This window comes from Chaetodon trifascialis, chromosome 2 (genome assembly GCF_039877785.1).
Source record: "Chaetodon trifascialis isolate fChaTrf1 chromosome 2, fChaTrf1.hap1, whole genome shotgun sequence".
In the NCBI taxonomy this organism is placed as follows: domain Eukaryota; kingdom Metazoa; phylum Chordata; class Actinopteri; order Chaetodontiformes; family Chaetodontidae; genus Chaetodon; species Chaetodon trifascialis.
This window is the reverse complement of record NC_092057.1, coordinates 20800234-20812258: the sequence shown is the minus strand read 5'-3', so window position 1 is coordinate 20812258 and position 12025 is coordinate 20800234. Positions and strand designations below refer to the sequence as shown.

Sequence of the window (12025 nt, the reverse complement as noted above, 5' to 3'; positions counted from 1 at the left end):
TGACTGTTGTTCTAGATCCACTGTGCCAGAGGAACTGAGGGTTTATTGATTTTGCAACAACATATGCTACAGAAACACAGATACCTGTCTATATGACACATTTCATGACACTTAGTAGGGCATATATTCAGTGGGCTTCTGTGCCTGACTCTCATGTGGAAAAAGTATGTGCGTGTCCTGTTCATCTCCCTCATTAAGATCATCCATCAGGTCACACAGACTGTCCACCAAGTCCTCCATCAGAGCATAAACCTGCCGATAGATAAAAACATAGATTAATGTCTTCACAGGATGTGATAGGACTGCTGAAGAATTCAGAATCAAGTGACTGAGCGCTGGGAGCTTGCGATATCCTGACTTTTAATTCCTACAATGGGTCAAGCTTCAAAGACACAGGATCCTACATTTCCCATAATGCATCCACCCCCAAAATCCCACACCTCTTGTTTGTTAGGCAGGTTTTCTGTTAAACTTTTTAAGTCTCAAGCACAGCGTGCACTAACCCCTGATTACGTCATCAATGTTGTATCTGACCACTGTTTTCACAGGTACTCCCCAAGACGAGTAAACTGAACTCGTGTAAAATCAGTGGTGTCCCTTTCAACCTAAAAAAAAAACAATTGAAAAGATAATTAAAAGACTTGCCTTTTTATGCAGGAGCTTTGTGTAAATGTCCATCGTGTCCGGCTCTGCATTTTGGTCATCAGGAGGTTGCTGACTGACGCTCTCTGGATGGGTGTCAGTCAGTGAGGCTGATTCCTTCCCTCGCTTTTCCCTAGTGCGTTTCCCCGCTTCATCCCTTCTCTTCCCTTTCTTTCTGCTGTCCTGCTCACAGGATGAACAGATAGTAAACACACAGTTAGACAGTCGCTGATAGATGGGAATGGAGTTTTCGCTAAGCATGCAGCAGGGTCGAATTTCTACGCTGAGTTGGCTGATAGGTGGTTGTCTGCGTTCTACATCATGAAAAACGGCCTCCCACATCCTTCATGGTGTTTAACATGTCCTGTGCTGTTAGAGTTAATGTATAGCTGTGTGTGTGTGTGTGTGTGTACCACAGATGGCTGGGCCTGGTCCAGGTGTTATTAATTCACACCCTGGGCACACAGTTGGAGAGCAGGTGCACATTTTCGCGCCGTGCTCCGTTTCCATGGTACCCTGTGAGTAATACGCTGTACCTTACCTATGACTCAACCATCACACAAAGGAGAAAATCACTCAGCAAAATACACAGTCCCACTGACAAAACTGTGTCTCTAGTCTATTTCTACATTCAATGTTAAGTCTTTTTTTTTTAATGGCTGACAGCGGAGACATGAACCACAAGAAGAGAGAAGTAACAGGCTGTGGCCACAAGCAGAGGGTTTACGTGTCGACCAGCTGAGCCAGCAGGACTCACCACGGTCAGCATCCTCATTAACGTTTGATGGGATGATGCTGAAATTCAGATTTGTGAATAGGATGATGCAAAGTGGCTGGGTATAATGAGGATGAGTGCAGGAAAAACAATCATCTGCATTGAAATGAATGGGTGCAAAGTGGCATTTTTGTTGTTTATTATCTCACCCGACCAGTCACACTGTTAAAGTATGAATGGCCACACCATATTCTTTTGCTAAGCTACTATAACGATTTCTCTGGCGAACAAAACACTGGATGGAGAGCATTAATTTCCTACATTTAGTGGGAAGACTGGATGCGGAATGTCTGGTTTAACGCAACATATTATGTACCCACACACACAAAGGAACACACACATGTTTTCACAAATGTAAATGAATTATCCATTCATCCATTTTCTATACCGCCTATCCCTTTCGGGGTTGCGGATGGGGCTGGAGCCTATTCCAGCTGTCAACGGACGAGAGGTGGGGTACACCCTGGACAGGTCGCCAGTTGATCGCAGGGCAACACACAAGACAGACAACCAGAAAATCACACTCACACTCACACTCACACTCACACTCACACTCACACTCACACCTACGGACAATTTAGAGTCACCAATTAATCTAATGAGCATGTTTTTGGTCTGTAGGAGGAAGCCGGAGTGCCCAGAGAGAACCCACGCATGCACGGGAATAACATGCAAACTTCACACAGAAAGGCCCCGCCTGACCCGGGAGCAGTACCTGCTGCCCACCGTGCCGCCCAGGTAAATGAATTAGTCACATGAATTAGTCAAGAACACTAAGTTGTACTTTGGCAGAGGCACTCCTACTCTAAATTAAACCAAGATGCAGTCGAAAGGACAATAAAAACCTCTGGTGTTATGAACAGACTCCAGCATATACACACACACACACACACACACACACACACACACACACACACACACACACACACACACACACACACATACACACACACACACACACACACACACACACACACACACACACACACACACACACACACACACACACTATGACATAATTTCAGAAAACAAGCCTATAGGAGATAATGTTGTGGGTATATGCATTATTGAGAGTAGGCAGTAGGTGTCTGGGTTGTGTGGAAGCAGTCAATAGTGACAAAAATCAAGAGTTGCCTTGTTAAACAGCAGATGAATGAATGATGACATGACAGCTTGTTTGAATTGGTGATGCTGACTCATGGTTGGATCAGCTGGAAGCCAGCTGAAGTGATGTGCCATGTCTTACAAAACATGATACTTCATTCAGTCTGATAGTTAAAATACTTGTGAATGTGCTGCCACTAAGTGGCAAAACATTTTATAGTACCCCATCTCTGTAGTGATGAAGGAGAGAGTCAGCCTACACAAACTCATCTACCAAATTTTCCCCTCACCTCCACTGATTTTTCAGTTGTTGCTGACTTGGATTCTCCTTTGTTGACATCTTTAAGTGTGGACCTCACACCACTCCTCTCCTCTTTAGCACCAGCTTGTCCTCTTTTCTCACTCTTGTCATCTCTGTTGTCAGCTGTATCTGTGATGTAATAACACAGTAGTAAGCATCCAGTATCCTCCAGTGTCTGAGTGAACGTCTCTGAGTCTTACCGGCATCACAGATTAGGGATTCCTCCTTTTTATCGAACCACGTGTCTCTCTCTGGAAGGCCCAGCAGGTTTCTGAGCCACATGGCCTCAATAACCATCATGTCCAGCAGCTTCCTCCACAGCTGCTGCCTGCAGGGGGCAACACACACCACCATAACATTCAGGTTTACCACACTGGCTGTGTGGGTGTGGAGCGGGGGTGTATATGACAGAGATAAGGTGCTAGAATAGAGATGCTCCACTGACTCTTGTGTTTATGCCTCACCCAATAGCTGCTGCTGTTAGATGATATTTCAGCTCAGAGGGTTCAGAAAGCTGCAGAAGCAGAGAGTTGAGCTGGGCCAGGCTTCTTTCCTGAGCTGACTCTGGCTCAGGCAGAGACAGCACAGCCTTAAGAAGAGCAACATATGAATGGTTTAATATGTTATGTCTCTGATGCATCATTGTGGTATAAAAAATGACAGAAGGGTATGCAGTGCATTCAAAGAGGCCGCTGAGAAGATAAACTGCAAAATGGATCAATCTCCTACATCTTGTTATGTACAATAACAATACATAATGTCGCCACCTGTCTGAGTGTATCAACAGAGAGGTCCCAGGGGTGTCCTAGGATCACCTCTTTCCACAGTTTCTTTAGGTCCTCCACTGGTTGATCATGGTACTGCAACTAAAATGGAGCAGGAATAAACGTTTAAACACGAGACCACAAGACTCCATTGAAGCAGAAATTACTGTCACGCTACAGGATGATAATTGCTACTCATAGATATCCTCCTCTAACAACTTTGATTCATGTCATCATGTTTATTCACTCCTCAAAGAAAGGAACCATGTGTGCCGCTTTTCGTGGTAACAAAATGCGAGCATGTGAGCAGCCAAGAGAGATGTAATTATTCTAATATTTGGTAATGACAGACGCGTTTTGGTTGCCATGTGGCAGCCATAATGGGCTGATCATAGCCTTGCCTACAGTGAGTGAAATATCAAAAAGAACATCACAATGAATGGATCTATTAACTGGTCATCTCACACTGAATGAGGTGGTGTGACTCAGATTCAGATGGAATTACACATGAACAACAAACAAATCTGACACATCAGTGATACATGAAATTAGGCCACCCTGATGTATGATAAACAAGGTGTTACAAATTTTATAGGATTATTCTCTGTGGGCAAAACTGATTAAATTTATATTTTCTATAAACCTTAAGGTGGATTTATACAAAATACAACCACAGTTTCAGTGACCTCAAAGAAAGGTGTTTGAAACTCTAAGGAAACCGCTTCCACATTTACCTTTGGGTTTTTGCTTAAAAACTCTTGCTCTTCAGTGATGTAGAGTTCTGCAGGAGAGCTGGGTCTCTCTGGAGTGTGGACCCCCTGCAGCACCTCGTATGCAATCGACCGACACAGTTTTACCATCACTATCTTTTCCAGCTTCTTCTGCTCGTGCACACACAACAGAAACACAGACAAAAAGACATATAGATTGTGTTTATGAAAATTACTGGAGACACAGTTTGATTGTTGACCACCTCAATGAAAAGCCTCTGGTCTGCCGTTTTGTCCTGGTACAGAGCCACTCCCCTCAGTGTGACTTGCATGGAGGCTCCCTGCATCAGCATGGGGTGGGTGTTCAGCTGCCACAGTTCAGTTTTGATGCCTGGCTCTTTTGATTTAAATACGAATTCCATCCGCTGGGTGTCACCCGGAAGGATCACACCTTGGATGGGAGTGGAACCAAAATGGAAAACAGAAAGGGGGTGGGGGTGAGAACTGGTTGAAAGATCCAGTATGATGGGCTGTCACAGGGACAAATAGTGCATGATTTAAGAGTGGTGGCAGCAGGTGTCAGATTGTGTTTGTTTGTACCAGAGGAGGAGTTGAAGTAGAAGACCGGACTCTTTGTTTGTGATCGCAGGTGTGGAAAGCTTTGTGGCGTGAGCAGTGGCTGCCAGCTGTAGAAGAGGGCTGTGCTGCCCTCATTGTGCAGCTCCAGGTGGGATGAGGCTCTTTCTCCAGTCAGGGCCTCGAAGGTTATTGTGGCACTGATCCCTATTTCTCCCTGGTCAGTGAGTGTCAGAGAGCGAGAGGGTGAAGTCAAAGCAAAGCAAATAAGACATTACCTAGCTATCGGTTTAAAGATGTGTGTGCAGTATGTTTGCTACATAATACAAGCATGGGTCACTTGTAAGACACAGACTGTAGACTCTCATATAATAGCTGGTATTCACTAACTAACTAATAACTGATAGAATTAGTTTTGTGGAAATGCACATTATGCTGAATTTCTCAAGACAACAGGTAAACATGGAGAAAATGTTGCATTAACACTTAAAATGGGAAATAAGAAATAAAACCATGTATCTATTATAAGCCTGGTTTGGTCTGAGTTAAGTAATAATATTTGAGAATTTACATGGATTGAAAATGAATCGCTGAACTGTTCGAAGGCCACGCTGTACCTGCTTAGTGGCAGAGTTTCCAGTCCAGCTGGCCAGCTGACCACAGAACCTCAGAGCAGGTATGGACAGAGCATCTGACCGGACATCATCATACTGGGCCAGGGGATCACTTTAGAAGACAATGAGACAGCAACACCATTATGTCCGTGAGTTTGACAATTAGGGAATGAGTACGTTCGTCTTTAGCTGTCTCAAAATTCAGGGGTTGGATCCTTCAAACAACATAGCCCTCAAGCTAAAAACCAGACCTCTCCACATTCCTAAATGAGATGATCTTCTTACTTCAGGAAACCATCCTTAAATGGACAAATATGTGTAAAGACGAGGGACAATTTCCATGACATGAATTTTTGGTACATGTTGGGACATTTAACTTCAACACACTGAATCCTACATCAATTGAAAATATGTCCATGTAATTTGTTTCTCCAGCACTACTGGCCAGATTTTGACTTATTCAGTCTAGAAAAAGTTCGTTGGAAATAAAGCAATAGCTAATGAATCAGCGAAGTTTTTTTCCTCACAGGTTCTCCTTCTTGATCTCCATGTGGTCCTCCTCCTCTTCTTTCTCCTCCAGTAAGGGACTACGACATATCGTGACAAAAGTGGATGGCTTGCCAGAGCCAATCACCTCCAGTCCGTCCATGTCCTGTAAAAAAAAGGACACAGAGTGGTCGTTCTGAAGGAAGGGGTCTGCTTTGCATGTCCATTCAACATCCTGGTTCCTGTAACTGAAAATCAATATCCACAGTCCTTCTCAGTCAAATTTCAATAAATATGCATACTCACTCACATCCAGAAAGCACAGCCCGAGAAGACAAAATTGGGTTATGAAACTGGCAACAGGACAGGACAAAGTGTTGTGGAACACACTGTCCAGTTGTCAGTGGCTAAACTGAAGCAGATGGAGGTGGACCTACTGGACACTGTCCTTCAGACTCTTCCAACTCAACTGTTTGAGTCAAACATTTACACTCATATTTGCTCTGCACTCTGTTGTAACTGCTTTACCTTCCTTCCCCTAACTATATTACACATCTAAATGTTTTGTCTGAATGAACTTATCAGTGAGGACAGAGCTCTATCACTATATTATAACACTGTAAATGCAATAAAAGCCCTGTAGTTCAAACTTCCTCATAACAGTGGAGGCTTGAGCTTTCTCTCCTTCCACCCTTACTACTTATCTTCCTGTCTCTTTTTTCCCTCTCTTAATAACCCCCTCCCACATCATCATCTCTGTCCCTTTGCACAGATGTCACACAGACATAGACAAGTCAGCTGCTGACAGGACAATCTGTCTCTGTCTGTGTGTTAGTCAAAGGGTACTTCAGGCCCTAAATCACTTCAGCATTAGCCACCAGCAAGACAGAACACACTGCTATCATGTCCTCTTACAGTATGTCATAGATGTGTGTGTGTGTGTGTGTGTGTAGGATAACAAGTGTGACCAGAAAAAAAGGAATTTGAATAAACCTTCCCACAATTTGCACCTGTTACTTACTGTGTTAATAAGACTAAAAGGGAACTGGCTGTGCAAGGAAGTGTTTACCCCAGAACTTCCTGCCTCTGCTGATAGAGTCATTGTAATGCACAGAGGGCAGTACAGCACGTTTGATCCGTTCTCTTGGATTTTATTACACCACAGATCTCAACAGTGCTATGCTATGAATGGATGCGGTCCAGATTTCAGAACTGCGTTAGCATAACAGACGAGTATTTATGGCATGGCTGTGGTGCTTCATTAATCTCCTAATGCATTTGCATGTTTGACGGGTAAAAAAACACATCATCAGATATTTGGACAACAGTATCTAACAGTTTTGAGTGGGTGTATGTGTGTGCATGTGTGTGTTTACGCCCTTGTGCTGCGTGCAAATGCGTATTTGTGTGGCTGTGTGCACATTTTCTTGTCTGCCTTGCCTGTGTGCTGTAGGATGTTCCTTGTGCAGAAAAGCAAGAACAGTATGCCCAAGATTGGGAGTTGACAAGCTGTTCGTGAAGAGACTGATCATGAGCAGCTTGCAGCTCCAGCAGTGTGAGACAGAGTGTTCTGAGGGTGTGAGCAGCTTCAGCGGGATGTGTGGTTGGACAACTGGTCCAGTAATTAATAATTAAGTTGTTTGTGTCAACACAAACCATGTGCAATCTAGACCTGCGCTGTGCCTATGAAATTATGTGCTTATTGTTGTTAGGGAGAACAGAAAAAGGTGTAATGTGAATAGTCTTTGTGATTGTGGTCTGACAACTTTCAGGTGCAACTAGTGGTTTTCACGGTGAGGCTGTGAAGGCTGGAGTGACAAGTGCATCATGGGCGGTCTGAAAATAAGGGGAAGGTTGTTGCAGTTTGAACACATAGACTTGATGCACGTATCCCAAACTTGCCTGAGAATCATGATATTCTTTAGTTTTCTTCATTAAAGAAATTGTAGTCTGTACATGGTTGCATTGCAAACAGGAAACAGGAACAGCTAATAGCCAATTGAGCACACTTTCAATGGTGCCAGTTTGTCAAATTCTAAACAAATGTAGGCTGAAAAAGGTGGGGTGCAGTTGGTTCTCTTGAACTCATAATTTGCCATGCTTTAGGGTATAATTCTATAGCTATATAACTTTCTATCATTTCAACCTGTTGTCTACTGTAAAATATATGACACATCAGATATAATAAATATGAGCAAATACAGTCCCACCAACACATCCTCATACCTACATGACTGAACAGGTCGACTGCCATTGATAAATTTCATAATTTATACTCAAATTTAAAACAGCAAATCACCAGGAGCAAGGCCCTATCGTGAATGTACAATAGGGCCAATGGTACTAATTTGTGCCCGTGTTACCGGCTTTTTGATTTCCATGTCCAGGAGGACCTCTCTGAGCTCCTGGCACTGGTGCTGCAGGTATGCACTCTGGTCCCAATTCCGGGAGGCTGGACGCAGAGTGTCAGCACAAATTATTCCTACAGGATGAAAATTTTCACAAAGAGAGAGAACACAGTTTAGAGTAGTCCCCAAAAAGAGGCTCTTCATCATCTTCTGCAACCAGTCACATCCAGGTTGTGATGCATTACCTCTCTTTACAACTCATTTTCTTTGCTGAACTTATTTGAAGATGTTTTCAGATTTCCAAGTCTGGTTATTAAAAATTTCTCATCAGAGGAGGAAGTGGACAGCTTAACCGTCACTTCACAGAAGAACGGTTTCAGGTGAAATCAGGACCAGAAAGCTGAAGGGAAATATTGGCACAGTGTGTCTCGTCTGTCTGTGCCGGTGTGTACCTGATTCCTGGCGTATGCTGCTGGGTTGCGCTATGCGTGTGACAGGTTCCCATCTGCCCTGCTCTGTCTGAGTCAGAGTGGCTGTGATGCCACTCACTTCGTCTCCATAATGCTGGGGGAGCCTCCAAAACTCACTGCCCACACGGTAACCCTAAGACATGGAAGTAAAGACACACAACTGAAGACACTGTAGAGAAAATGAAAGCAGAGTTTTAGAGATTTTAGTTATTGCAGAACTATAACAGACATGTCTGAAAGACGACTACAGACACAGTAGAGCAGACAAATGTGTGTCATACATATCCAGAGTGGATGAGTGGCATGACTTGGTTTAGAAGTTCCCTCTGCTCCTGAGTTTCTCTGAAACGGTTCGCTTGGTTCATCAGTAAGCATTCGACGGGCGTGTTGAGCGAGTCTTGAAAGAGTTGGAAAGACATTTTTTTAAAATAGGCAGATTGCTCTTTTATTTGATTAAAATGAGAAACCTCATTTGAGATTATGCATGAATGAGGTTTGTTAATTCATTAACACCTGACTCAGGTCTAAGTGTGTTTTCTTTAATGCCTGCTGTTGTTCTGGTATACCGTTAATTTTAATATAAATGCAGGTAAGCCAGTTTACTGTGGTTTCTCTCACATCTGCAGTTGTATACAGGTTAAAGCTGTAATTTTGATCTCTCTCTTGTTCTAATCAGCTCACCAGATAAAAACTGCTGCTGCCGCCTGCGCTGCCTCATATGTGTCTGCCAGTGCTGCAGAGCATTACTCTGGATGTTTCTGCAGCCTGAGGGCAGTCCACCCCCATTCTCCACAGCCTCAGAGTGATGCCTCCCCCGGGCCTCACATAGGGGATCTTCCTGGGCCTTTGGTATTTGCTTCACCAACTGGACGGTGGAGGGAGGATAGAAGGAACCAGAGGAGACCAACCAAGAATTTCTATTGCTTTTTTAAGTTTACTGATGTTGGTTGCTAGGTTTTAAATACTGTATGTAAAAAATGTATTTTCTTTTCATATTTACTCTGAATGTACCTCAGTCTCCCCTTTGTCCTCCAGATAACCTCTGAAATCCTCTAAACTACCCAGGATGCTATGTGGAAGAATCATCCCTTGGGCATCAAACCGAAGCCCTTCAAACCCTGAAAAGAGAAGATTATGGCCAGAAAAAAATAGCAATTTTAGCCATAAGGATGCATATTATGACTGGGATAAAAAGGTTAATTTTTCTATATGTATTATACCACACAGTTTGTTATTATCTATGACGGAAAATGAATACAGCCAACCTGTGTAGTCCACAGACTGAGAGTCAGGGTCTTGGTTCACTGGATGAGCCACCGCTGCCCCTTGCATAGCACTTTGAACTTCATCAGCTGGCTGTGTCTTACGCACACAAGCTATCAACGCTGGTTTCTGAAGGCCCTTGGGTGGCCTTGGTACATAAAGCTGCAGTCATAATAACATGCTCAGTTAACATACACAGCTGCTTGGGAATGAGAGTGCCTCACACACGTGTGATGTGTATTTCATTTGGGGGAGTCACTTCCCTACTAATGGTTAATCCTGTGTATAGATGAAGTGGATTTACTTTATTGGTGTCCCGTGGGTGGATGTCCAGACCCTGGATAAGAGTGGAGGGCTTGGACTGGTCATCACTCAAGCTGCACAACTCCTCCAATGTTTTTAGCCTCTTGTGTTCTGGAGGAGATGAAGGAAATGACAACAGGATGTGTGTTTGTGTGTGTGTGAGTGTTTGCGTAATAGGTCAAACAGGTATACTCTCTTTCTGTAATCTCTGTGCACACAGATTAGAATGATTCATGTTGTTTATTAGTGACCTGATTTTAACATTTCAAAAAGTGTCAGGAGGTTTTACTTCATTGTGTGTAAAGTACTTCAGTGCTCTCTCTCTCTCTCTCTCTCTCTCTCACACACACACACACTCACAGACAAACAAAGAGATTACCCTGGAAAACTGTTATGGTTATGCAATTCTGTTAATTTCACTTTCTCCAACTGTGCTTGATTTATAGTTTCCATGGCCACAACAACAATTATGAGTCCATGGCCCTTGTAAGTATTTTTGCTTTGCTTCCTCTGCATGTTCTTTCACAGACTCAGTTTGACTCCCTTGATACACAGTACCGTGCAAACGTTTTACACAGGTGTGGAAAAATGCTGTAAACTAAGAATGCTTTCAAAAATATAAATAAGAATTGTATATATATGTATTTTTTATCAATCTACAAAATGCAAAGTGAGCAAACACAAGAAAAATCTAAATCATATCAATATTTGTTGTGAATACAGCATCAATTCTTGTAGGTACACTTGCACAAAGTCAGGGATTTTGTAGGATTATGGTCAGATGTATGATCGACCAATTATACCAAACAGGTGCTCACGATTAGCAATTTCACATGTTGGTTGAACAGTCATTACCAGCTGTGAAGGAGGCTTAAAACTGGGTGAAGAACAACCAAACTCTGCTACCAAGGTGAGGTTGTGGAGGAGGAGGAGGACAGTTTCATGCCACAGGTCAAACAGCATGGCGAGACTGAGCACAGCAACAAGACACCAGGCAGTTATACTGATCAGCAAGGCCTCTTTTTAAGAAGCGCAGAGAAACAGGCAGCGATGAGGGCCGTAGATACAGCCAATGCCATTAAGAACTATCTTCAGCGTGAAGAAGTCCTGGAAGTGATGGCATGACCCCCACAAAGCCATGATCTCAACATCACCGAGTCTGTCTGGGATTACACAGAGAGACAGAAGCATGTCCTCCAGAGAGGAGAGACAGACAGACTGACGTGAACCAGACACGCGGTGTTGCAGCTCACCTGAGTGACTAAGAGGTGGCAACTCCTTCGATGACACACGGCGGCTCATTTGGTCAAACTGCCTTAAAGCATCAGACACGAACAACTAACTAATGGACAACTTAGCGATAGCTAGCCGTGCTGTGCTTCAGCGGCTGGCCGTCACCATGGCAACGGACGCTTCAAAACAGAGTCTCTCTCTCTCTCTCTCTCTCTCTCTCTCTCTCTCTCTCTCTCTCTCTCTCTCTCTCTCTCTCTCTCTCTCTCAATAACAACAATAATAATAATTATTGTGTTATCATTACTTTAATATGAGCAGCTATGTTCAGGTTTTTTTCTTTCTTTTTATGATAGACAAATATCACAAAGTGTACAAATATTTGGAATAAAAAACTAACTGATAATAAGTTTACTGAATGTAGCCTATGGCCTGCTAG

General features: G+C 43.3%; 1 protein-coding gene across 1 annotated transcript; it reads right to left on the bottom strand.

Moving 5' to 3' along the window:
• Positions 1-23: 23 nt before the first annotated feature.
• mycbpap (mycbp associated protein) lies at positions 24-11752 on the bottom strand. Its single transcript, XM_070978111.1, has 19 exons — positions 11610-11752; positions 10358-10467; positions 10056-10215; positions 9802-9908; positions 9472-9655; positions 9072-9187; positions 8773-8923; positions 8336-8454; positions 6014-6138; positions 5490-5598; positions 4897-5089; positions 4560-4747; positions 4321-4467; positions 3590-3688; positions 3287-3411; positions 3023-3150; positions 2812-2951; positions 646-825; positions 24-252 (listed from the first exon to the last, which is right to left on the bottom strand). Exons 1-19 carry the CDS (start codon positions 11656-11658, stop codon positions 112-114), a joined length of 2571 nt encoding a protein of 856 aa, XP_070834212.1. The 5' UTR covers positions 11659-11752; the 3' UTR covers positions 24-111.
• Positions 11753-12025: the final 273 nt, after the last annotated feature.